This window comes from Lutzomyia longipalpis, chromosome 1, assembly GCF_024334085.1.
Source record: "Lutzomyia longipalpis isolate SR_M1_2022 chromosome 1, ASM2433408v1".
Lineage (NCBI taxonomy): Eukaryota > Metazoa > Arthropoda > Insecta > Diptera > Psychodidae > Lutzomyia > Lutzomyia longipalpis.
Genome location: NC_074707.1, coordinates 34,311,716 through 34,338,967, shown reverse-complemented (window position 1 = coordinate 34,338,967; position 27,252 = coordinate 34,311,716). Strand labels below are relative to the sequence as shown.

The 27,252-nt window shown below is 35.2% G+C and overlaps 1 protein-coding gene and 1 non-coding gene across 5 annotated transcripts; one reads left to right on the top strand and one right to left on the bottom strand.

Annotated features, from left to right (window-relative positions):
* Positions 1-506: 506 nt before the first annotated feature.
* Positions 507-669, bottom strand: LOC129788218 (U1 spliceosomal RNA). The gene has a single exon (XR_008750331.1). It is a non-coding gene; the product is annotated as a U1 spliceosomal RNA (small nuclear RNA).
* A 16,584-nt stretch (positions 670-17,253) lies between these two features.
* On the top strand, positions 17,254-23,432 carry LOC129786209 (LIM/homeobox protein Lhx9-like). 4 transcript variants are annotated; one of them, XM_055821060.1, is made up of 7 exons: positions 17,254-17,914; positions 19,499-19,653; positions 19,788-19,922; positions 21,042-21,251; positions 21,308-21,459; positions 22,622-22,860; positions 23,092-23,432. In XM_055821060.1, exons 2-7 carry the CDS (start codon positions 19,574-19,576, stop codon positions 23,302-23,304), a joined length of 1,029 nt encoding a protein of 342 aa, XP_055677035.1. In that variant the 5' UTR covers positions 17,254-17,914; positions 19,499-19,573; the 3' UTR covers positions 23,305-23,432. The 4 variants fall into 4 exon arrangements, with proteins under 4 accessions (XP_055677035.1, XP_055677036.1, XP_055677034.1 ...); XM_055821061.1 differs by having other exon boundaries at positions 17,254-19,653; positions 21,323-21,459; XM_055821059.1 differs by having other exon boundaries at positions 17,254-19,653.
* Positions 23,433-27,252: the final 3,820 nt, after the last annotated feature.

Sequence of the window (27,252 nt, the reverse complement as noted above, 5' to 3'; positions counted from 1 at the left end):
TTCGATCTTTTTATTATATCTTATTCTAATAAATTAAATTCAAAAAAAAATCATTGCGTGTGAATTAATTTGAATTGCAAAGGTTTAGATTGAGACGTTAATATAAATTCTCTGAATTTTCATGACTTTTATAACAAAAGAATCAATACATTGGAAAATCACAAACATGATTAGAAAAAAAACTTTTAAATTCGATTTTAATATTCATGGCAAGAATAATTTGCACTTATTTGCATTTTATAAGGAATAAAAAAAATTAAATTTTACTTTGTTGTATTTTTTGAATAAAATGTTGTTTTAAATCTTTGAAATTAAAAGGTTTACTTAATAACTCAATGTTTTAGGAAATAATTTTAAGAATTTGATAATTTGACTTTCTCGGTGGAAAAAAAAACTACTTCGTTCTCAGTCCGCTAGGGCTTAACTAGCTTCTTTTCGAGAAAAGCATAGAATTTTCGGAATTTTCCAACAGAAACGTGTTCATTATTATGATTTTTTTTAATTAAAGAGGGACAGCGCGCGCGTCCACTGTCCCAAACTACCAAAAATTAAACGTACGAATTACCAACCCTGTAATCGCAAGGATCGGCCACAGCCTGGGTGTGCAATGGCGGGCGTAGCCTTGGGGTATCTGTCTTCTTGATCACAGTTTACCCTACGCTTTGGTCTTTCGACTTCGAGCCTACTTTTCATTAGTACATAGGCGATAATCTATATAATAACGGAGTGTTGACATCCTGAAGTATACAGTTTAAAATAAAAACCGTTATATGCTGCTTTGAGCAATTTTAGCTCATTTTATGCTTATCAATAAAGTCAAGGAGGTTTTATTTTCACTTCCAAAATTTAGATTTGATTTAATTTATTAAATTTCTCTCGATTTTCTCACAAATTCGTTTCCATTAAAATTGTTTTTCTTTACAGAAACACGAAAGCAATTTAAGGAATTACAATAAAATAAAAAATATATAACTTAAGAATGTCGATTTTGTGGGATCTTTCACATAAAATGCGGCAAATTTAATGGACTACTAGTGGGTGTTCCCCAGGAAAGAGGCTCCTCTCCTGAGGGGGTCTCCAATTTTCTGCCCCCTGAAATAGAAATTCTCCTGCAATTCTCATGGTGAGTGCGAGAATGATGAATGTGAGGGTCAATTCAGTGACTTTTATGGTGTGCGGAATTTTTATGTTATTCTATTTGATGCCCTCCATGCCCTCCCCAACATTAAACCTTTTCGCTCCAGTTTATCTTGGGCAAAAGACGTGAAAAAAATGAGAAAAAAAATACAATGTGAGGGAGAAAATGATTTATAATTTACATTTCATAAATACACGCTTTTTTTTCACTCTTATTTACGATATTTTATAGTCTGTTTCTCATTTTTGACAAGACGTAGCTCTACCCTAGGCAATGAGGCACACATACCTCCTTGTAAAACTTCGTGTAAGATGAGACACATAATGAATTATGGTGAATTTATACATAAGAAATTTATGTAGGTCTAAAGAAGTCTGGAAGGATAAGACTTTCTTCCATAACACCAGCAAGGGGTCCCTCGCCCTCGAACTTTTTTTTTGGGAATCAGTGAAGATAAAACCGCGATAAAAGTAGAAGAATTATCTCTCTGAGACGAACTGGAAAAATGAAATTTTTTTTTTTGAGGAAAATAGTTGAAGAAAGTCAAGCAAAATGCCATCGAGAACAGGCAAAAATTGAATGAAGACGTGTCGGGCGGAGAGTAAAAGAAGTTCCCACACAAATCTCGCATACAATTCTTATGCTGAGATTCAATGTGCAATGCGGGACTCTGAAAGGGAAATGTGTGTGAAGTGTATGGATAATGACAAAGTTTCTGATGCTACATGTGAAACATTACATATAAGCAAGGCGAGGAGTATGCAGCATAATGTAATTTAATACTCAAAAGCATGCGACCGGGTGTTCGCAAAGTTACAATATTTTAAAACCGCAACAAACATCTCAAATTTCGGACCATTTTCCCTCATATTGCACCACACACTTGAGAGCTGACAAACCAATTTTCAGACTGTATGGCTATTTTGAATTTTCCCTTTTGTATATCATACACACACCGAAATCCTTGTGAATCTGTGTCAAATTTCAAGGATCGTCCTTTTTTATCTCATCCCGGAGCGCCTTCTCTACTTTCTTCCAGCTTCATATTTCTTTGATCACTTCCTCCCGCACACATTATCCAGACAGAAGGATCATTAATTTCAAAGTCACAGACCTTGACGATTTAAATTCTATCCCATCGCCCCATGTTATTCTCGCAGGAAGAAAATCCACCATCAACAATATTCAAATCCTTTTATGTTTTCTCATATCAAAGATAACGTATATAAAGAAGATCCCCAAAATGATGCATAGAACATCATAAAAAATCACGCTAATTGTCTGTTGGTGGGGTAGGTAAAAAAATAAATAAAGCAGATAAAAGGTGAGTATTTGTGGAAATAAAGTGGCTTGTTTGCTCTGAAAGCAAATGAAGAGTCCCTGTGTCAATAAAAGGCGGCATGGGGCCCTTAAGGAAAAAATAGTGAGAGTCAATTCCTTCGTCAGAATATGATACATCCACAGCATTATTTTGTTTTCTTCTTAACACTTACACTCTCGGGAAGAATCTGAAGAAGTTTCGTTGCGTTGAAGCGTGATTGAAGTGTTGCTATTTTGTTAAGGTTTAGCCATATGGTAAAAAATAGAACCCAGATGTTGGCTTTCTTTTGGTGGATGGATTGGTAAGGGAATTTTTTAGGTAAATTGGTCACAAATTACTTTTACATTATTTTTTTTTTAATTCTAGCTATGAGAAAAAGCAAACATTCGGGTTTCAATCATTTTATTCACGAAAACATTTTTTTTCTATCAAAGCTTTCGACTTATGATTCATCTTCAGAAGTAGATACTTAAAAGAATTTTAACAGAAAAATTATTTAAAATATTTTTTTTTAGATTTCTCTTTTTTTTTAGCATTTTTGATTGTTTTTGGGTACAAAAACTATGAAAAGTTATTGTTTTTATTTCATCAATCAATTAAAATTGCTGAACAAGAAAAATCCTACTATGGAACGTTTTCCCGAATTCAGCCCTATGTTTTACAAATTATAAATTTTCCCAAATTTCCGAGATTTTTAGCTCCTTCATCAGGTAGAAAATTATTAGGAAAATTCTTGTTTCGTAACGCTACGTATGCTTTGTTTATTTTTTAATATTAAAAATTATAAATAAAGAAAAAACTATAAGACAAACTTTAATGATTTCTTAATACATTAACAAATTCAAGTAGCTAGACCCATAAAGGTGTTTCGAATAATAAATCCTGTAAATCCACAAGAAAAGTAACAACTTTACCGACAACAAAATAAACACTCTAATAATATACTTCTTGTGTTTATTAGTTATTGTCTTAGCAATAGAGACGAAGGAGCTGAAGAGGAAAAAAACGTACCCCAATGAAACTGAGAGAAAATTCTTCCACACATAAATTTCATCTCTATTCTTTTTCACGAGACTTTTTTCTCCATTTTACAGATTCACGCAATTTTGACTGTCTTCTCTGGTTTTTATGCAGAAAATTACCATTCCAAAGTCGAATTGTAAATGAAATAACTATAAAAATCTCTGAATGAAATTTATAACAACTCTTGTCTCTTCTCTTCCATCTCCACAAAATTCTTCACACATGCTCACCTTGTTACACTCTTCTGCCACTTTTTTTTGCTCCAAACCCAGTCGCATCTTACCTTTTTTTTGATATTCTTCAATTATCAAGTTATATGCGAGAGGAGTGAATTTACCTTCTTAATTAAAAATTGAGCCAACGGTTCATGCAAAATAACGACTCCCTGAGCGCGTTTCACATGCACTTGAGAAGTCCAGGGCATTTGACGTGTGTGTGCCGTGAATTGTGACGCCGGCTGTGGATTCCACATTCATTTACTTCAGTTCTTTTTTTTTTCAGAGGCCGTGCCACCCTTAATGGGACAACAACCCTCACAACAGCACCACAAGGACTCGCAAACACACCGTATTATAGCACGCACAGAACAATCGCAATTTGTTTTTCCTATTTATTCAAACTTACTCACCGACGTGGTCCATTGAAAGTGAGAGCTGCCTCGTGCCTAAATAAAATTTTCTTTCAGTGCACGTGAAAAAAAAACTAACCCCGAGGGGGTGGATGCAGTCTAACGAATATACTTTAATCTCACGTGCAATGACGCCATTGTACGCGAAGAAATTGAACCTGGGAAGTTATCCATGGTACATGAAGGACTCCCTGCTACGAGGTGAGTCCATTGAGATGACTCTGGTGCGCTCTTTCGATGTCAAAATCGCCTTAATAGCCCACAAAAATCTGCACGTGCTCATTGAAATTATTTTTTCGACACGTGCATTAAGACAAATCTCACAACTCTCGTTCTCTCGTTTTTCTTTTTTTTTTACAACCACCTCCAACTATTTTCACCCCCTCGTAGGTGAGCGTGTGTGTCGACAAGAGCAAAACGTTCGATTTGGGATCATTTTCAGTGAGCAATTCTCAGCCTCACCGTGTACTTCAATGGAAAACATACCCCCGACTGTGAGTGAGAGATTTTCTGGCCTCTCGAATTGCGCTATTTTGCCAAATCAGCTTTACAGGGGATTTAACAACTCATAGGATGTTCCTGGGAGGGATTGAGAAATTCAATAATCCAGACGTGACATGACTGGAAATCTTTCGGATGTTTGATTTTAATCTCCGTTGCCAAGGTGAAGCATATTTTCAATAAATAGGATAATGATTAAAAGTAGGGCAGGGTAAATTGTATAAAATTTTTAAAATAAAGTAGACGTTTAATGCACTGATAAAAATTATTTTTTAGTTTAATAATAATTAATTTTTCACTAATTGAAATTATTATGGGATGATTTGTTTGCAAAGGAAGCTGAGAATTGCTCCTTTGAGCTTTCTTAGATTTCTTGTAGTTTATTCATAAATTGAATAAAATTAAAAACCAATAAGAGATCAAAAGAATTTTAAATAAAAACTAATTAATTTTGTTTTATCTTGGTATTTAAATTAATTCGTAGCCACAATGGAGGCGCCAGGTAAAACCAGGCGCCTCCATCTTGGTTTATTTCTTTATTTTAACATTGTTAAAACTATGTGTATTATTTTCACAATATCTTAAGAAAAGACAGTCAATATTTATAAAATTTAGAGTTATAAAGAAATGAAATCTTGATGGAGACGCCTGGTTCTACTCGGCGTCTCCACTGTGGTTACGATTTACGAATAAGTTAAATGCCAAGATGAAACAAAATTAAATAATTTTTATCTTAAATTCCTTCGATCTCTTATCGGTTTTTAATTTTATTCAATTTATGAACGAACTACAAGAAATCTACGAAAGCTTAAGGAAGTCTCATCGAACTTCACGCTTGAAGCCTCTCCGTAAAGAAATCTTTTTTTTGTAATTGAATTTATTGATCATTTAGCCACTTTGACGATGTCAATTGTACAATACTGTTCGAGTGCAAAAGTGGAAAATTTTCGAAATCAGAACACACAAAACACTTGATTTTCTGTCCCCTATATCGAGAGGCATAGCGAGGTTTTTTGTGTGAGATTGAAACATCCCCATTAATTTTGACTGGCGCACCAGAAGAATCCACCATGGAAATCAATTGAAGCGTAACGTACAAGTGGCTCAATTTGAGGAGGGTGATCATACGTGGAACATATGGAAATTTTCATCTCTGCACAGCTTCCGTCCCTTCGATGGGTTGGAAAATCCCTTCGTGAAAAGGAGGGGTGAAAATTATCCACCACGCGCACACGGGTCCACACACGAATGTAGTACAAATTTGCCACAAATAACAATATGGATTTGATCCTTCCTGAAATACTGTCGGAAGGTTCATCCCTCCTACAGGGGGTGGTGGTGGTTTCTGCTGGGCGATACGACACCGTGAGGGGGTGATTTGTGAATTTGATTCCCATTTCGCTTGACTGGGCGCCTCATTAAATTGACATGCGAGACGTTTCAGTGAGTACAATCCGAAGGGCGAGATGTGCGCGTTTGAAGGGCACAAATAGATGGGAGGATTTAGTTCGGATCCACACACACGGAAGTCAATCTTCTGTAGTGCTCTCGATTGAGCCGCGCGTGGAATCTGAAGATGGGGCAAAGTCAATTGAAATTTGATCTGATGACTCTTAACTTTTCCCCGTGTGGCTCCCTGAAGGTGGTTGCGGGATATGTAATTTTCCAAGAATGAAAATCATGTGAGATAATCAGACTCATTGAGATGTCTCCGACAATGGGGAGGCCTATGCAAGAATCTCGTGATGGAGAAACACATGTATCATTAAACGCTTGCTTAATTTTCTCCATGTCTCTCCTCACCCTCAATCCTTGTCAGCCACTTCCCACAAATCTCATTGCTCTCTCTTAAAAAATTCCTTCCTCTTTTGCCATTGCTTGTCACGTCTTTCCCCCCATGGCATGCCTTTATATTGCACTGAGCCTCACATATGACATTTTATCTTCAGCTATGTATCATTTACTGTATTCCGCACTGTTGGGCGTGAAATTTTTATCCCAAATTGGGGTAGCAACGATGACAAACAGAGAGTTTTTGGCGCACACCCACTTAAAATAGCGCCAAATGGAACGACGATACTGAGAAAAGTTCAGCATATTTTCACTCCAACATCACATGCAGAACATTCTATATATGAGATTCTAAATGGAGAGTCCCTTTTTTTGTGTTGCAAAATTCTATGAGGGTTAAAATGCGAAAAAATCAAATTTGCGAAAAATAACGCGCGAGCAAACACGAAATTTTTAATGTTGTTACTCCTCAATGGATCGTTTGACTTTTCCTCCTACTACTTTTTGTCAGTGATTAGCGAGTTCCTGGAATTTTTATAATAGACAGGAATTTATATTATTTGCAGGAGAAATCTCATTGATTGTCTCTTAATATTAATTTTAAGGACCTCAGTGCATAATTTTCTTAGAAGAAAAACCATTCTTTGATACCTCCATAAGCTATCTAATCTATATTGGTCTTGACATTATTTCTTGTACGCAAAATCATCATTTAAACGTTGATTTTGAAGAGACAAAGATTCCTTTAGCAAAACATCTTATTCATCATCACCAAAAGCTAGTGAAATCTCCGTCTGTCTCTTGGGGATTTGTGCTAAATTGGGTACAAATTGGTCAATTTGGGAGAGATGAAAAAGTAGTTTTGGCTCCCATCCCACATGCAACGTCGCAGACTATTTGTTATGGGTTCTTATGCGGTGATGTTTGCCATTTGAGAGGCACCGCATCAAAATATGCTTTACGCTAGATAAAGCTTGACAAAAATGTATATAATGCTTGACATTGATGAAGAGACAAGTTGGGACTCACATGAAAACTACGATGGGGGAAGTGATAAAAAATCGTCTGAATAAATTTTTGTGGGCAATGCGCACAGACACAGTCGGAATGAAGGAGCGTATGGCCTGGCCACAAAAAAAGAGGTTAAAAGCGAATAATTCATATGAATGTTGCTGGAGTTCGCGTGCAATTTAAATAATTAGGTGGTAATGCTGATGCTCGACCCGTTGAACATTAATGATTCTCTCCCGGGTATATGTGTAGAGGAGAATATATGCCTCAAAGCATGCTCTATGTTGCCCAAGAGGCGAACCTCCAAGAAGGTGCGCAACATAGAATATACATAGTCGGGGAAGGAGAGCACGTAAATTGGCATACTTTGTAGCATATTGTCCGAATCGAGAGCAATTTGCATATAAATAAATTGACGATCGTGAGGGATGATAGCGTGTCGAGGGGTTGATAATTTAATTCAACATCCACTGCAATCTCAATCTCCCTCAATTTTCTTCAGCTTTTATTTCGGATAAAATCTAATGATTCCTCGCAACACCTGCTCCACAGTTTGACCATCTCCTTTCCCATCAATATCCTCATTTTTTTTTGCTGTGAGTTCCTTCATTTTTTTTTACCGCCAAGAGGGGGAATCGTTTGAACCTTCAACAGGACATTTAGGCGATAACGCGTGAGATGAGGAAATAAAATGAACGAGACACGATTTTAGCATTTACCTTATCTCAAAAAATTTGTTTAACTTATCTCTCTATTTATATTGAACAAAAAAAACTGTCTGATCTCTGATGAAGAAAATTAAACCAAAGAAGAGGCATTAAAATTTATCAAAAATACACGATGGATGGCATATTAGGGCTTGCCTGTAATTTGTTTAAGCATCTAATTAGACGATAATGTTAATTTGCTTCAACCACGGCAAGGGATATTCAACTTTGTAGGGATTTGGCCTTGGGTTATGACCTTTTCTGATTTTTTTCTTTCAGAAAAATTTTCTTGGGGCAATCCTTAATTTATTGAAATAATTTCGATGGAAAGATTACTGAAAAATAAGAACTAAAGGCACCGAAACTTCTTCATTTTTTATTATAATAATTTTAATTCAACGGTCGTCAATTTGCCAAAGCCCAAAAGAGCAACGACTAATTAAGAAAAAAAATAAGAAAAAAATTATCATAGTTTTATTCACCCAACTTCCTTTATCCATAATAAAGTTCTATAATTTAGTTGAATGATCAAAATTCTCGCGAAACTTCATAATTTTGCTAATGTGGCATAAATTCTCCATTGGAATTACTATCAAAAAATTAGCAATAATTATGATTTAAGCTCGTTAGGAGGACCCTAAATACTTGTTCGTGGAATTCGTTTTTATTGCAACAATATAAAGTCTTATCGCTTCTTTTTTTTTTAATTTGGCACAATTTGTAATTTTCACACCTTTTAGATTTTCTTCATCTTTTTTTTTTTTGGATTCCACTCTATTTCATTCAAGTTTTAGTGAATATTATACAACAATTTAGAATAGAATATGTTGAATCAAAATTCACACATATTGCAATAAAAAAAGAATGATATATAGTTCTCGCCTAGGGCAGAAGAATTACATGTAAAAATTTTAATTTACTAGACAAGTTATAATTTAATTTTGCACTTTAACTTCATTATCACATTTTTTCCAACACCCCATAAAAACCATAAATGTTCGTTTGTCATAAATTGGGCGGAAAATTTATGAGTGACTTGAATTAATTGAATTTAATAAAAAAAAATTTGGTTATATTTTTCATTTTTTTGAAGAGACTTCCTGTGGAAAATTTTGTAAAGATTCGAAAGAAGAAGTTTAACCCTTTAACGTCCAACGTGAAACATAAAAACATTGAAACATGCGCTCTTTTATCGAGATTTTTATTCTATGAATGTTTTTAGAGGACTTTTCTCACTCAGAACGACTTCTTTGACTCCTTATGCGTGAATTTGATGCATTTGTAACATGGAAAAACAATTACATTCATAAATAATTGAAAAAATTAAATGTTTCACGTTTGGGTCAGCATATGACCCAAAAAACCTTAAAGGGTTAATGAGCAGTTAGTATTTTCTTATGTATTTTATAAAGGACAATCAATTTTGTCAATTTTATTTTTCCAACAGGTAGTAAAAAGCTTTTGAGCAGCTTTCGAATTTTTTTTATCTTGTGTTTATCTTTGGGTAAAATCATGTAAAAGCGAATCCCTTTTCCAAAAATTTATAAGAAAAGAAAACATAAAAAAAGAAATAAAAGAAATAAATTATTTATAACTAAAAAGCCAAATAGAACAAAAAGAAAAAAAAATGGGGATGCAATTCTCAAATGAAGACAAAACCCTTTAGGAATATCCCTTTTTTTTTAAAGATAGATACAGAAGCAAAGGAAAAGCAATGAATTGTTTGGGCAGAAAAGTTCATTGGGAGGCAGAATGAGAAGAATGGCGGCATCTGTCAACCCCATGAAAGCCGCAGTGATCGCGATGGCAATTCGTTATCCTCGGTTAAATTGTGCAAGACATGAAGACGCAATCGCACCAGTCATTCCTGCTACGGGACAGTCAGTGAATGGCAGAGAACAGTAGGAGATTTCATGTGTGCTCAAATGAAAGCTAATGAATAATTTATTGACTTTTAAAAATGGAATTCCTCTCTGAGAGTTTTAAAACCACAAAAGCCGCTTCAAATGTCCATGCATTTCAAAGTTCACCTTTGGGGCTCCCCCTTGGGTACGTGGAAATTTTCTCCTGGCTTGGCTATCTCTCTTTCCTCATTCTGTGATATAGTGCTGCAGTATATAACATTTATTTTTCCACCCATCACTTTGCAACATCACTCATTCAATGTCGTCCTCTTGGACAGAGGGACTAAAATCCACCAATTGGCATACCTACATATACCTATACAACATGCATGAGTTGGGTGAGACGTGCAATGGAGGAAAAGTCGTTGATGGAAAATTATTACCCTGTGGTAAGCGCACTGCCCGAGCAATTCTTTCACTCACACTTCATACAATCCCAAATGCCTCAAAACGAGATGCGCGCCTTGAGATTGAATTGATACCTGATAGAAGTAACGTGCGCGCACGCGGAAACTTTCAATAGAAAAGCAAGTGGAATAAATATAAATAAATTTCTGTTTTGCGAAAATGTTACATAAATAAATTCTCGTGCAAAAAAGCGATAGTCGAGAATATTTCTCAAATTCCCTTTTCACTCGTTTTTCCAATCCCAAAGCACACAAATATACATTGTATGTATACCCTGAAGCCCCCAAAGATATAGCCTCTTGGTGATGACAAGGAGGCATGACAAAAGTCAGCAATTGTATATACACACACTGAATTTTCTTTCGTCTATTTTTCTTCATTGAGTTGGAATAAATTTCCACAAATCGTTGGGCTTGTCTCTTCTGTATATTTTTGCTTCTTCCAGCTGCTGTACAGAAGGCTGGTGAATACGAAATTCAAAAAGAGATGAAGGAGGGACAATAAGAAAATTCAGAAGATGTCGTTTTCATCTCTTTTGCAATTCCACTACGCCATCCTCCCTCGTCTTTGTCCTACTCAGACATTGCGAAAAAATATATTGGAAGAAACTATAAAGAAATAAAAATTGAGTATAGCCTGTAGTTCTGGGCTTTGAATATAAACCAGTAGAATTATCAAGAACTTTTATTTTCTTATGTTAGTTTCCTTTATATTATATATTTTTATTTTCTTTGTGAATTTTGGGAAAATAATGGTCAAAGGGCTATTCATTATAACTTCATAAATCTAAAGTGCTTAAACTATTTCGATTCACCTCGAATCTTCATCAGGTACACGAAATCATTTTCCTAAGTCGTGGGAAAATTCTTTTCTTCTCGCGTAAAATAAGACTTATTATTTTTTCTTATATTTCTAAAACTTAACAAAGATTTTTCTTAAAACCATTACTCACCTTGAAAAGAGCATAAAAAAAGGAAAAAAAATCCCAAAAGCAATATTTTTTTGTATATAAGTTCGCCTCTTCTTTCAGTTGACAATTGAAAGGAAAGGCGTTGAGCAATTTTCCAAACCTGGACAAACATCCACACAATGGCTTTTAAGTTTTGTACATACTATATGTAGTTATATCACCAACTATATGCAATATAAATGAAATAACTTGACACATTCGATCTCCAACTATGCATTATGCTTACAACATCCACCATGCAAGGACAGTGTGTGTTCTTTGACTTTTGCATGCGTGTTACGTGAAAAACTATCATCTTTATACTTGGGATTGGTTATCCCTGTCGAATACAATGGGCAATTCCTAGCTCACCCTTTGCATTGCTCTTTCACATGATAAAACCCAAAGCGATTTCTTCTCTTCTTCCCAATGTGCGCAAGAATGGGCGCGGGTGCCGCGGGTTTGGACGGGTGGGTTTTTCTGAAGAATTGAAAAACATTATTCCACCTCTTTGGCAGCCGCGCACATTTTGTGTTGTTTGCAGCACGATTGGTTTGGCTTCTTGCCAATAAAACAACATTTTATGTATAGAGAGAATTCGATCGCGAGACGATCACACAAGAACAATGGAATTGAATGAATTTTGTTGTTATGTCGTCCCCGTACGATCGTTCATTCGTTGACATTGCTTTACCATTTTTATTAACAAACCCATGCACCTTCATCTTATGTTCATTTATATAGCTACACTACCTATCTATATATTATGCTAGCTACCACATATGCTCTGCTTAGAACATGCCTCGTTCAAGACATCTAAAAACAATTTTTTAAGCAATTTATTGTCAAAGTTTGATTCTGATTTAATTTAAATATCTTGAAAATTGTAGATTTTTGAATAAATTTAATTTTATTGAGAAAAATTCGGATGTTTCTCATTTCCTCTTCTTTTCGGGTCTTTCACGGTCTTTTGGCACTCTCGTGCATCTTTTGGTGGAATAATAAATCTTCGACAGAATGAAATAAAGACTCACATGATATACATGAAATTCAGCAAAAGTAAATAAATTAAATTAAATTTTAATTATTTAATTTTATGTTCTTTTTCTGGGAATGCCCGAAAAAAATTGTCAAAAAATGCAAACAGCGTGTACCTACAAAATATTCGAAAATTCTTTAATAAAATAACTCACTGAATGTATATGGGTTGTCGGTTTATTCTTTTTGGTTAAAAATTTGCAAATTTGATCGCATAGTTTCTTTAATGTGGGGAATAAAAATTAACATGAGAATTAGCACAACATTAAACATGAAATAATCACCATGTTCAAGGTAATTATAAACGCAATATATAAATTTACTAAACGACATTCTTGCGCGCCTTTCCTCGCACTCAAATGGCATAGTCGGCATAAGAGGAAGAACATACGCACACTGTATAAACCAAAGGGGAGCTTTCCACGTACTTACACTCGGGGCAAACTAATTGTCTTTTAATTGTCGATCTTGAATCTTTATAGAAAATTATTTAAATCCATCAGGTGTGCACATCACCTCTAAGGCATCGTGCACCAACAACTCCACAATTTGTGGTGGGGTTCCACCACACCGGGGCTAAATACACACTCTCGGGCGTCTTGTTTACAAAATGCGCGTGAAATTGAATTATAAATTGCACAAAACGAATAAGAACAAGTTGTATTATATGCTACAAAAGTTAAATAAGAAAGTCACAATTAATTACACATTTAACTTGTTAACTTCATTTTATATCTCCCCGATACTCATTTCTTATGTGCTCAAGCCTGTGTCTCACTTAATTCCCTTTATGCACGCTGACTTTGCCATTACGTCATTGATCGTGAACTTTGATTTTGTCTTCTATTGCTTCTGGAAGGTTACCCTTTTTTTCCTGCCAATGTTATTAACACTTTGCACGCCAAGCTGAAATCATCATAGAGCCCCTAATGTACCGTGGAGAGCTAAAATTCAACTAAACTAAAATTCTGTCTGCCAGTTTCTTAAGTCGTTTAGGTTTTTAAAGGCCTTAGGTTTTCTTTTATACAAGGCTCATGCTTTCTTAAATTAGGCTCTAGATTTTAAAGCTAGGCCTAAATTTTTAAACTTAGCTTAAGTTTATTTTCGGCTTTGGACCTTTTAGGACCTTTTAGTTTTTCAAGCTAGGTTTAAGTTTTTCAGGATCAAGCTTAAACTTGACCCGAATTTTTCTTTATCCTAGGCTTAAATTTTTGAAGATTAGGCCTTTAGGTTAATCCTAATTTCTAATTTATTCTTAGTGCCACAGAGTTTGACTTTAACCTACTTAACCCCGGCCTAAAAAAAGCTAAAGTCCGGTTTAAGAAACTAACTAACTAAGTCGAACTAATTTGAATTTCATCCTATGGCTTATTGGTTAAGCGTTCTTATACATTCTTGCAGAAGTTCTCTGAGAAAATCAACTTTTTGCATAGAACAACTTTCAACAGCATGACACAATACAAACAAATCCATATTTCATTGATGATGTAAAATCTTACAGCACCATTCTTCATGCATAATGTTGTTCCTTGGAACACAAAGGGATTACCTTAACCCCTTGCCATTGGAACAAGGTGAAAAACAAGAGATAAAATCGATGATTGTTGCATGGCGTCATTGAGAAATGATTTTCAGGATATGAAGGTGTGTGCGTTACAGAGAGCGAGAGTGATGTGCAGCTTCCCGCCTCTTTTGGTACATGCGAGAGAGACTTGAGGAGCATTTCACATGAAATCGAAATTGGTTGAACGGCACACCAATAGCAGTCAAAGGGAGGGTTCCTCTCTCACGGCTCTCGCACACGCTATGCTCGTTTTTAAAACATAGGCAAAAATATTGCGCCGAGAGATGCGCCGTAGAACACAGCGGTATGGCAGAAAAACCCCTTCGTGTATCACGAAGGGGTAAAAAATTCCTTCTTTTTTCTACCCGAGAAAATCTCTTAAACATCTCCGTGTGGCAGCAAAAGAGTGGGATGTTGGGGTGGTGGTGCAAAAAAATGGCGAAGAATCAATAAAAATTCTTCCCTACGCGATGAAGAATTTTGCAGTGGAAGCAAAAAACGGAGCTTGGTGCAGGAACGAAAAAACGACGACTAAGAGCACAGACTTGGTCAATGTTCTTCCATATATAGGAGAAGAGAGGCCAGAACCTATTGAAAAATTGCGGAGCGAACACTAAAGTCAGTCAGCCACTATGTCAACACGCAACCGGAAATAGTTTATTAAGTAATTACCGGTTTTTCACTTGAAGCCACACTTGCGACGTTTCGTAGACGTTTCTTTGCTCGAGGAAGGTGTGGAGTGGTGAAGACACAGAAAAGAGGAAAAAAACGCAAAGTGTTGCAGATATATATACAAAAAAAACCCATCAACCATAAATTAACATATTGATGCTATACCTTTTGATCTTATCATGAAAATTCAATCGATGTGAGATAAATCACTCGATTAAATCGGTTACACTATTACACTTATTATGATCTAATTGCGTCAATTATGCCTTGCACATGCCATGCGTAATTGATATCTTGATTTTTATTATCATGCAGAAAATTGCGCTTTCACCTCAACATCCCCTATATTGACACACATCTTCACCCCATATAATTTAATAGTTTATGCAATTTACCCTCAAAATTATTGGGGTAACGTTCATTAGAGGTTTCAGCGATGAGGTGTTTAAAATTATTCAAACTCACTTTAAAACGTATGGGGTAGGACGTGAATTGGAAAATAAAAAGTAACATTTTTTAACCTTTAGCATTTCATAATTCTTAAACTTCAAGTAAAAAAAAAACTTTATATAATTTTTTCCAAAAAATTATCAAGAGAATTAATAAAGAATTTTTTAAACTTTCTTCCAAATCCATTCAACGTATTATTTTACTTTTTCAAAGTGAGTTTCTTTAATATTTTAATCGTGAAATATTCATTTTTATTACAGAAAAAAATCTTTTTGGTTAAAAATCTGATTTGTTGAAATATTTCTGCAAAAAAATGGATTTAGACACAGAAAAGATCAATAAATTACGTCCTATTTCACGACGTCCAGAGGAGTATATTGTGTTAACATTCTTATAATTTTTTTTTAAATTAAACTTTAGATATAAATTGATCTGAAATATTAAACGACTTTTCATGAAAAATTACGTTTTTTTTAATAAAAACAATATATCTTACATGGTTTGCATATTCGTAAAGAAATAAAATAAATTTTAAAAATTCTTCCTCATCAGAAAAAAAGTCCAGGTATGGTAAATTATTATACATAGCAAGTTATTTACTTTTTCGTTATTTTTTTATACTAGAATTTGAATAATTCTTTTTAAATGGAATAATGTGCGCGTTCATGTGGCAAATGTGGCAAATTGCTGTCCGAAAAATGAGGAATGTGTGTATTCCGCCGTGGTTCCCATTCTTTCCATTCGCTTCTTTTTGAGCCTTTTTAACCCACAATTTCATCTACACGAAAAGAAATACTTTAAATTAATTACGATGTATGCAATATATAAAAATAAATTCTATTTTTTCCCTTTTTTCGTAGATTAAGTAAGAAGCGCACAAATGGATGGGAGAAGAAATTGAGTAAAAGAGCATGTTCAAGAGCAAGTTGCAATGCTAATTTTGTTGATAATTTAAATTGTTGCTGAAAATACTTTTTATTTATACGAGACCACTTAAAGACATTCTTTGTGCAAGGTAGATTAAGGGGAGAGATCGCACTATCGCAAATAAATACGGTGTGTAACGTTAGTAATTTAATACTTTCGTCTTTTGATAAATTGGTAGGGCTCTTTTTTCTTAAAGAGATCTGTTGTGAATTTGCCTTTAATAAAACCTTTTACGGAGTTATTCGTAAAATGCTTCTTTATTCTTCTTTTAGATAAATTTATTCTCAAAGATTTTATATAAAAAAAATATTTCAAGAAGTGTATTCATTTTTCTATTCTACAATCATGATATTGGGAGCTTCTTCGTCTTATAAATTACCCCAAAAAATTCTTTTTTCATCTTACTTTGAAAAATATTCAAAAGATTATTTTCTAAAAGAAGGTAAAGTTTATTCATCTCAGCATATTTCATAAAACATCATTATTGTCCTTGGAGGAGTTGGAGGATAGAAAAAAGAAGCAACTTTGTAAGAAACCTTGGCAACTTTTTTTCTACTTCTTTCCGTGGTGGTTCTCCACCCCCATTTGGGGTGAACAAAGGCGGTTCTTTCCGAGGCAAAATCACCTTTCTTCTGGCTGAAGGATCTTCCCGGCAAGCCAGTGAAGCAGCACAAATTTCATCCCCTTGCTATGCGACACCAAAGAGATTTGAGCGATGAATCTCAGTGAGATTGGCATGGGTGGGGAAAAGAGAGGTTGCTGCTGAAAGTTTCCCTCATGAATTTTCTAGCATATCCCCTGTTCCTCTCGGAGAGAAAATTCACCAATACACAGCTGAGTATTATACAAAATGATGGCACATGATGATGCGATGAGTGGCACAAAGTTGCTGGATTCGCGCTTTTTCCTCGTCATATCAAAACCGTGTGACGGCGTTCGTGCCATCTCCACAGTAGTCACCTTGTTTCTCCTTTCCACCTTCGCTATCTAGCGCTATATATTTTATGTACATATATAATCGCGGACGACGAGTCGGGTGGGTATAACAAAAAAAAAACACACAGAGCTCTCCGAAAGACAAATAAAAATATCGGAGGGATAGAGGCATGACGCAAGGGGCTCAATATAGGGGTGCACAAAAGATGGGAAAGAAGTGGAGGAAAAAATATATATAGAAGGCGCAAAAAATATCCCAACACAGTCGCAGAGGCCGGGCAACACAATCACGGGTGAAAACGCGAAGGAGAGGAAGATATTGAGAATTTTTCACCAAATAGTTGAATTCTTACCTCCGTTCTGGATGCATCCATCTCCGCCCTGGGTGCCAGCGTGCTGTGTTGTCATCACCTCCTGTGAGAAGAAGTTGGCTTCACACTGACCAACGTCGTAATTGCCGACTCGCGAGACGCCACCATCTCGCACTGTAGCACCCTTGGATGCTGTGTTGAAGAGAAAAAGCTGCCTGTGTTAGCCATTCGTGATTTGATTTATAGCACCAACGTACATCCAATTAGAGGCTCTCTCCACCACACAGAGGAATCAAAAGCTAACGCGAGAGCTTCCGTTCCGATCCCATTGCCGTGCGCACTTACTCTCGCCGTGCCACTTGCCTGACCGCAATCGTCTCCCTATGCCATCCATATCCTGACTGGGGCTCCTGATTCACCCCCAACACTCAGGAGACCCCACCGCGTACATCACCTCCCTCCACCGAGTGCTCGTGTGCGCCCTTGGCAGTGAATTTTGTGTGAATGATGTGCATCCGCAGCTTAATTAATTGCTCGCTTTAACACTAATCCGCGGAAAAGTGGTGCGTATAAAATTTTAATTTGATGCACATTAAGGAAGAAGAAAAAAACACAAGACGTGACCCGTGCAAATGGTAATTTAAAAGAACAAATTGCAGTGAGTGTTCTTTTTCACGTTCCTCCGCGCAAAACATCCAACAACTTGACCTGCCCGGGGCAAGTGGTTTCACCCCAACTGCATTTTCAGTGTCCACCTCACTCTTAACCCCAAGACGCATTCTCTTATATGTACAATAATTACTATTCGGCGAAACAGCTTAATGTGCGAATATTGCAGTTATTCACGCAATTTCCAAGGAATATCCCTTCACTCAGCTATACTATGTATAGTTCATCGTAGTTCCCCTTTTATGTTGAGTTTATACAAAGTGCATGAGGGGGCTATGAAAGATACATCCAATGAGCTTATCAATTTTATTCGACAGTAATTAAATGGTGCGTAATTAATTAATTAAAGCATTGCGCATACTAAATATATCATTAAAATTAAATGTTATCCAACAGGTATATACTCAAAAATTATTTAATTGTCGATCATTGCTGTGCTTAATCTGGTTAACCACATTCAGAAGAGATTCAATAGCTGGGTGAACGTAACATTTAATACATAACACATACATAATATTGTATTTTAGAGATGATTCATTTTATTGACTTAATTAACGTTAATTAATTTCATTGAATTGATTTAAATAAATCATATTAAAGTTCAATAAATATTTTGAATTTACTAGAATATTACTTTTAAATTTAATAAATTCTTCTTAAATAATTTTTTAAATTCCTTTTTGCAATTCTATTCGCTCCGGATTTAACCAATTTCCGACGGATCCTGGAATTTGATGATTCCAATTCGTTAGTTATGTTAGAATTTTTATATCAACTTTGATGGTTCAATTAAGAAACTTTATAAATAATATTGATTTTTTGTGAAAATCGTTAAGCTGATATTTTGGAATTTAATGGAAAAAATTTTATCATAAAATGAAATTAAAAAAAAATATATCTTGTCAAATTTTGCATGAATTTTCGCTTAAATAAAAAAAAAGAGTTATTTAAGAGTTTTTAAAATAAACTACAAGTTTAAAGAAAGCGATTAAAATTGAAAAGTATCAAACTAGCTTTCAATCCTATGCTTTCAATGAGGCATTTTTCTTCTTTTTATCATCTTTAGAATTATAATAAAATTGAAAGATTCAACAACACCCACCCTTAACTTTTCATTGCCTTTTTAATATTCGAAAAATAAAACATGAAGTAAAACATCGTTTCTCTAATTATTTATTTGCAAAGCAATACATTATGTGAATATTAAATTAGTCAAAAATTGTCTACTTCCTGTACTTTTATCATTTTTTGATAAATGATCTTGTCTTATAAAATGTTGCACCATTTAATTATTGCAAACCCCTCTGCATGATAATTGTTTACGCGTAATTTATCACAATTTAATGGAAAAATAAGAGTTAAATGAATTAAGAAAAAAACGACCAAAACTGACGATTTTGCAAGACATTTTTCATGCCTTGATCAACAGAGGGGTTGAGAAAAGGAGATACTGTAGGAAATGCAGAGCCAATGCAATTAATCGGTGTATAAAGTCCCCGCATGGGAGTGATACCATCAGCGTATAATTTAATTATTTATCGTCACTAAAGAGGTGGGAAAAGTCATTAAATATCAATTGGGGACCTTTTTGGCGATAAAGGGGTGCCTGGCACGAAGAAGGAGTCATGCTTAAGGATCTCGTGTCGCCAGAGTCCGCCTCAGCGGAGAACACTTGTGCCGGCTGTGGATTGTCCATTAAGGACAGGTGAGAGGCTACACATTGGGCTTACTATTTTTTTTTAAATATTTTTCATTACCTCCCACAGATGAAGGGAAGAAAAATGTGCAATACGAATGACTCATGTGTGCTATATATGTATGTATGTATATTTAATGCAGATTCTACCTTTTGGCGGCAGATCGTGCCTGGCATGGACAATGCCTCAGATGCTGCCGATGCTCTCAGCCCCTCGACACGGAGCTGAGCTGCTTTTGCCGCGGTGGTAACATCTACTGCAAAGAAGACTACTGTCGGTGAGTCATTGAACCCCACACCTCATGAGGTATACAGGTGCAAAATAGTTCAACACTGGGGTGCAATTAATGCGCCTCACGATGGTCACCATCGCATATCTCAGGAGTTATTCACATGTCCACCGTTGGGCCAGGCTGTCCAAAACACTTGAGTGCCTTCCCACATGACCAAACATACCTACATATTTACCTTTCCTCGATGTATTTATGATATTTCAAATTCAATATTTATCTTTCATCGGACACCTTCCATCAAATGCCATTGAGAGGGTTTCGCTCCACCCTCGACAAGTCAACAAAAATCCAACATCTTTTGTACCTTTTTATCGTCTCGAAAGTTTTTCCTTTCGTCGCATTGTCTCTCCACGCATCAACTACGGGCGTAGATGGATGGGGAAAATCAATAGAACCTCCCTGAAAGTTGACGTCCCTTTCTTGGGGAAGTTTTTCTTTTATTATTATTTCTACAAATGGTGGGATTGTGCGCAATCGTGACAAAGATGCAGACTCACCATTGTATCTTTTATTTCTTTTTTTTTTCATTTGTACCAGAAATAAGTATGAAAAAATTGATTTTGTGACATTCTTATAAAGCTTTTCATCCCCCTTTTGCATCTTTTAAATATTTTTTCTTGTTTCTAAATTTTTTAAAGAAAAGTTGATGAAAAGAGATGCAAAGAATTGCATTAAAAAAAACTTCACAAGAATAAAATATTCATATATTTTTGAACTTTAAAGTTTTACATAAAAGCTTTCTAAAATTAAAAAAAATTCCTTACAAAATTAAAAAAAAAATTAAATTGCTGCAAAAAAACCTTAAATAAATTCTAACTTTTGCACGGAAAAGGTATTCTTTCCATTCTCTACTCTATTAATAGAATTCCTTCTTTTATATCAAAATTGCCATCACAAATTGAAAGCTCTTAAAATGAGAAAATATGAGCAACATTCAAGCTCACTGCGCAGATTTTTACTACCTATTCTTCGAAGCTTTTATTGTGTCTTTGATTGCACCGCGATTTGCCCCATCAGATTAGGGAGAAGAAACAATCAATCTCCCATTAGGGGCATGGCATGAGGAAGACCACGTACTGATTACAAATTGACTGCCCCCGCTAGGATCTTCTCAACAACACGCTGTGCCAAATGTGGCGATGGCCTCAGCTCATCCGAGCTGGTGATGCGAGCCAGAGAGATGGTCTTTCACGTAACTTGCTTCTCATGCACACTCTGTGGTGCACCATTGAGTGCTGGAGACACAGCCGCCATTCGTGGTGGTCAAATCTTCTGTGGCGAACACTATGATGCCGACATTCTTCAACTTGAGAGGTGGGATGAGAGTTTTTTCTAATTTCTTTCGGGAATTTCTACGTCAATTCATGCAGACTTTTTTCACGCAGTGAACTCAATCTTGCCCCATCACCCCAATTTTACTGCAGTAGTCCCCAAAAGGGTAGACCGAGAAAGAGGAAACCACCAGCAGTGCAACCACAAGAACCCACTTCGGAGAATGAACAGCCTAATCCACTGCGTCTAGGTAAGCTTTGGTTTTTTTTTTTTTTTTTTGAAAATGATGTGTCTGTAAATTTATTGTAAATTCCGTTAAAATATAATTTAAATTAAAGAAAAAAATTATTTTTATATTTCTTTACAATTTATTATTAAGTATTAATAAAATATTTCAAAAAGTGAGGAAAAATTATTTTCAAAGTCAAAACTTAATATAAACAATATTTAATGAAATGCCTAAAATGTATTTTAGTAAGGAAAATTATGTTTTTTTTTTAATTTTCTGAAAAGTTCATAAAACATTAAGATTTTCAAGAGCCTATTATAAAGAACTCTTTATAATAAAATTTCTTTATTATATAGATTAGCCTTCTTCCAGATAAAACCAGGCGACTTTATCTTAATTTTTAACAAATAATTGAGTTTTTCTCTGAAATTTTGAAAAACTCTTCAAGGTTTTTAAGTTTAGGTGGAGACGCCAAGTCAATAACCAGGCGTCTCCATTGCAAAATATGTGTGAATTTCAAGCAAATGTTAAAATTCCAAGCGAAACTAGGCGTCTGAAAAAGTATTTTACACCTTTAAAAGAAATTATGTACCTTTGAAATTTCAATTAAAATATCATCGTTTGCACGAACATTGAATCTCTTCTTATGAGGGATGATGAGGGCATGTGGTGTGCAGAGGGTAAAAACTGATGAACACATAAACATCTTCAGTTTTATCAGCTTGAATCTCTCGCCTTTGAATCCTGGCGCCGTGTGAATTTGATTACGTGACTTTTTCACCAGGAGATGCGAGAGATAAAATGATGTGCTATTTTTTATTGATTTACCTCTCGTGATTTTTTCCACACGTTCCTTCTCTGTGGTACTTGAGGAAACCCTCATGATCATCTGGGGTTGAAGTTTTTTTTTAGCCTACCGTCGTGGGAATGTTTCGTTTTTTCCTATTAAAATTCACGTGTATCCTTCAGTTTCTAAGGACTTTTTTTTTCTTAGTTTATGACGTGTTTATGAAGATGTTTTTTGATAAGGGATAGAAGAGGTTTTATCTAATCTTAACATATTCGTTGTATGCTGGCACAATAATTATGTTGAGATATGATTTAGTCTGACAAAGTCTTTAGAATTTTCTTTGTAAAAAAAAGAACTTTTTAATTGATTTTAAATTATTTTCTTTTCTTTAAGAACTCATTTCACCAGACATCCAAGGTGGATCGCTGGATCTGAGCTACGACGGGAGCAGTCATTCACCCGGCTCTGGTGGTTGCCTCACCCCGCAGACGAGAACGAAACGTATGCGAACTTCCTTTAAACACCACCAATTGCGAACAATGAAATCTTATTTTGCAATCAATCAGAATCCGGATGCCAAAGACTTGAAGCAATTGGCCCAGAAAACTGGACTCTCCAAACGAGTTTTGCAAGTAAATTTTCTCTCCCTTGTATTTTATTATTGCTGTGCTATAAGAGCTTTCTTTACCATCTTACACATTCGTGTGCTTCCCTTTTTGGTGGCTTCTTTTGTGACTTGTCTCATATTCTTCTGTTTTTTTTTCTTTTCCTCTTGCCAACAAGACACCACGAAAATTTCACTTTACGCGAGATTTCTCTCATTGTCCGCACAATGTGACTCATCTTCCTTGTCTTTTCCATAGGTTTGGTTCCAAAATGCTCGCGCTAAATGGCGCAGAAATCTCATGAGGCAGGAAGCACAGCCACAAATTCAGGGATCAGGAAAAGTCCCATCATTGGCGGGCCTCCAGATTTCTGGCAATAGTCAGGGTGGCAATGGGGATGGAAATCCCACCACAGCACCCACCCACGCCCTCGATGAGATGCACCAAATGACATTTGCTGAACTCTACTAAAGCCAAATGTCCTTTCAGGATAAGCTATAACTTTTACACAACAACACACCTTTGCAGAGATTATATTAGGAAATATTTGTAGACCCAATGAATATTATATATATTGTGATCAAAATATAATTTATTAATGAAATCGGGTGTTTCTTTTAATGGTAAAAATTTTTGCCATGCTCAGCAGGAAGTTTAAAATTTTGCAGAAATTGCCCGCGTAATTCTTGCCGTATTTCCTGTTCTGGGCAGTTTACTTTCATGGCGTGCTCAAAAATGTCGTTTTCTTAAATGATTCCTGAATTATTCATTGAGAAGAAATCTTCCAAAAAATTTCCAAAAACGTGCAGTCTCTTCGCGGAAAAAGTAAGTAAAATGTGCATTCTACAGGCAATGGTAGGAAATAATAGAACAGAGATTTTTGTTTTATTTTATTCAAAATTCTCTTTCTGATTAGTTGAAATTGAAGGAGTTCATTCGCTAATAAATGGGTCATAGACTCCCTTGCATAGAAGATCAAAAAAGATTTCAAAAAATCATGAAACTTCCCATTTTTCCCTGAGATCAACCGGGAAACAACGATTAAGATATTTTCTTAAAAATGCATACTATGACGTCACCTCTTGGTTCGCTCAATTTGTAAGTGAATTAATTATGGTTATAAAAGGTTTTTAAATTTTATAAAAGTCGAATAGATTATGATTTAAAGAAAAGAGTTTTAGAACTTTTTACACGTAATTTCAAGAATTTCTATAAAGAATTGATTTTTCTAGACAATTTTAAAGTCAGACTTTGAAAAAGTTTCTAAGCATATCTGAATTTTTATTAAAAAAATACGTGCTTTTGTTTCATTGATGAGGTAGGTATTTGTAAGAAAATTTAATGTTTAAACTGCTAAAATCGAAAAAAAATTGAAAAACATTTAGAAATAAAATTTACCAAACATTAAAAAAATACAATTGTGACGTCATTGTTTAAATTTTTTAACAAATTTTTAATGATTTTATTTAGTTAATCGCAGTGGAAAATGTTGGCAATTTTCTAACTTTTTAATCCTGTCCAGGAATAAGTTTTTTCTCTATTACTCCATATTATTTTGTAAATCAAAAGATATTTTAGGTAAAATTTAAGTTAATGGCGTTTTAAAAATTCATTAAATACCAAAGAAGTCCAAAAAATTGTTATCAAACAGTTTGACCATTGTTCTACTGTTTACATTCAGCCCCTCTTCTGCAATTTAAATAAATCATTGAAAGAACATAAATATTGGAAGTACCTATACCTTGTAAATTTTAATGCTTTATGCAAAACCTGTAAAGCTTTATGTTTCCTTAAGTGAAAGCTAAAGTGTATATATTGAAAAGGAAATGGGTAACAATTTCAAAAAACAATTTTCATTTTTTTTTAAATTTTTTTAGTGATTCCAACAGTTTCCTGCTTCCTTAACTTTGTAATCTCACCGACTGTGAGACCAAAAGACATTCGCATCTTATCAAAATGTAGCTTCCCAAATTAACTCATTTTGTATGCACTTCATGCAAAAATCATTTCTGCAGTCCCCCATAAATGCAGAGGAAATGCATATTTTATGAAACAAAAATTCATAATAAATTGAAATGAGTTTTCTGCACAAATAAAGCTCCCGCCATCGACATGATTTTGGTCAGAAAAGCCAAAAAATGGAAATTTTGTATGGATTGGTGAGAAGGCAAAAGTCGTCGTGGACAAAGGATTAAGAGATGGGGATAAACCTGCTTTTGCTTCAATTTTCTTTTTTTCCTTCTTCACAACGCAGTGCAGTTTGTCTGGGGATTTTTTCTTATATACCTACAAATCCCAAAAAAGAAAAGAAGAAGAAATAAGACGAACGGTGTGCCCTTTGCGGAACAAGTGATACAATAAAAGGATGCGAGGTGGAATAATAAAAGAGGTCGGTTGTATAAGGAAAAGTGCGCAGGAGAGGGAAGAAAAAGAAGCCCCGTGAGACGACAAACATCGATTTGGTCGATCAGCGGAATTTTTATTAGGAATTCGGATCCAATTAACAAATTTCTTTCTTTGACTTTTCTCAACGGTTTATATGCGGACGCAGCCGGAGCAGAAGCTCCGCCATTGGAATTGGACAGAAAACGCAGTGAGTGCGCGCGGGGGAGCGGCAAAAGGAGGGATGTGCGCGATCACAAAAAAGTAGCCCCGCGCGCAAAGAAGTTGGAACATTGACATTGTTGGGTGACCATTTTAGAAACCGAAAAACCGGGTTCCAATTTTTGTTTTGGGCGCACGAAAGAGTAAGACCACGCGGAGAAAATTTATTGCCACTGCATATCCATCTTCGCATCTTCCTCCCTGCACTCACTCCACAGCCATACCACGATTCCCGCGTCCTTCCAGCGCACCCTGCTTCATCGAGGGGTCATCTTTGCTGCTGATTGTGTACAGAAGAGACTCTTAGTCGCTCTCTGTGGGATCTTGCCCTGAATTTCTCGCCCTTTTGCTTACTTCAAGGTTTTGAAATACTATTTATAAAAAGCTGCAGAATGTTGAAGAATCTTTTGGACTAATTTTAATCTCTACTCTTGCTCTAGCCTTGAGCTCTAGGGATATAAACCACTCTAATTAACTTTTAAAGAGCTTTAGGTCTAGGATTTTTTTTAAATAAAAGTTTAAGCACATTTTAGCTAAAGGAATCTTGCTAAATTTTAAGAATCTAGAAAATGAAAATTCTTCTCTATTTCTAATTGTTATATCAAACCATTTTCAAAGTTTCTATTCTAAAGAGGCTTCAAATTTTAATAATCTTTCTTTTCATATACATATTGTGAATAACTTCCTTTTAAAAAACTTTAATGAAAATAAATTATTTTACATATTAAATTGTTTGTTCAAATATTTCAAACAATTTTTTTTTAATTTCTAGAAATTTTAAAGAATTGAATAAAATATTGCATAGCCTATTTCTGATTCATTTTTTCTTTAAAGTTTTATAAAAATACTTGAGTGTTTGAAAGGACAAAAAGAGGCAAAGATATTAAATCTCAACACGTAAACCCTGAAGCTATTTATTTTAGAACGTGAGATATGGATGATTTCTTTAATAACACAATAAATCGCCTCTAGGAAATTAATTTTATTCCACTTCTCGAATTAATTCTGAACGATCCTGAAATTCCTCTTCAGGAATCACGAGATTTATTCTTAAATTAAAAATCTCTTAAATTTCTTATTCTATCACCTCCCATCACACAATTCTTTTAAGAATAAATTCTATAGAACAATAAAAAAAACTTTTCTTTCAGTGCACGCAAAGCAAATAAAGTGTGGAGTGATTGGCGTGGAAGTTGCGCATAAAATTGTGAATTAACAAACAGAAATAAATAATGGAAATAAAAAGTCCATCAAAAAGCATATTCACACACCCCCGCAAGAAGTATTGGCAATTCGCAGCAATTTGTGGAGGTGAAACAGAGAAGAAAATTGATGTAAATATGCCACAAATCACACCATCGCAGCACCTTCCTCTCCAACTACCATCCTCACAGTAAAGCCCAAAAGAACGGGGAAGAGGGGAGCGACCTTTTTCAGTGGACGCGCGAGAGGAGATTTATGCCGTTCGGAGTGGACGTCGTGTGGCCAGGAGGATCTTCCAAATGAGTTGGTGTGGAAAAAATCGCATTCATGAGAAAATGGGAATATGGATCTCTTTAGCAGCACAACCAGCACTTGGCGAATTGACAGCGGATTTATTGCACCACATAAATATATAACACCTCAATTTTCAATCCAATACTCCACCACACCGAGAGAGCCCTCCGCGTGTCTTCAGATAAATAACTTCTAGCCCAGATGTAATTTATTTTTCCCTGCACTGTTGCAAATGGGATTTTTTGTGACTTTCAGAGAAAGAATCTTCTTATTTTCTAACGTTGAATAGAATAAAATTTTATTCTGCCCTTTGCAGAC

Bases quoted from the DNA above. Each gene is read 5' to 3' on its own strand.
- LOC129786209 (XM_055821060.1), top strand. From the start codon at position 19,574: ATGCTTAAGGATCTCGTGTCGCCAGAGTCCGCCTCAGCGGAGAACACT. The intron at 19,654-19,787 runs GTGAGAGGCTAC...TATTTAATGCAG, and splicing joins GGATTGTCCATTAAGGACAG to ATTCTACCTTTTGGCGGCAG. The intron at 21,252-21,307 runs GTGGGATGAGAG...CAATTCATGCAG, and splicing joins GACATTCTTCAACTTGAGAG to ACTTTTTTCACGCAGTGAAC.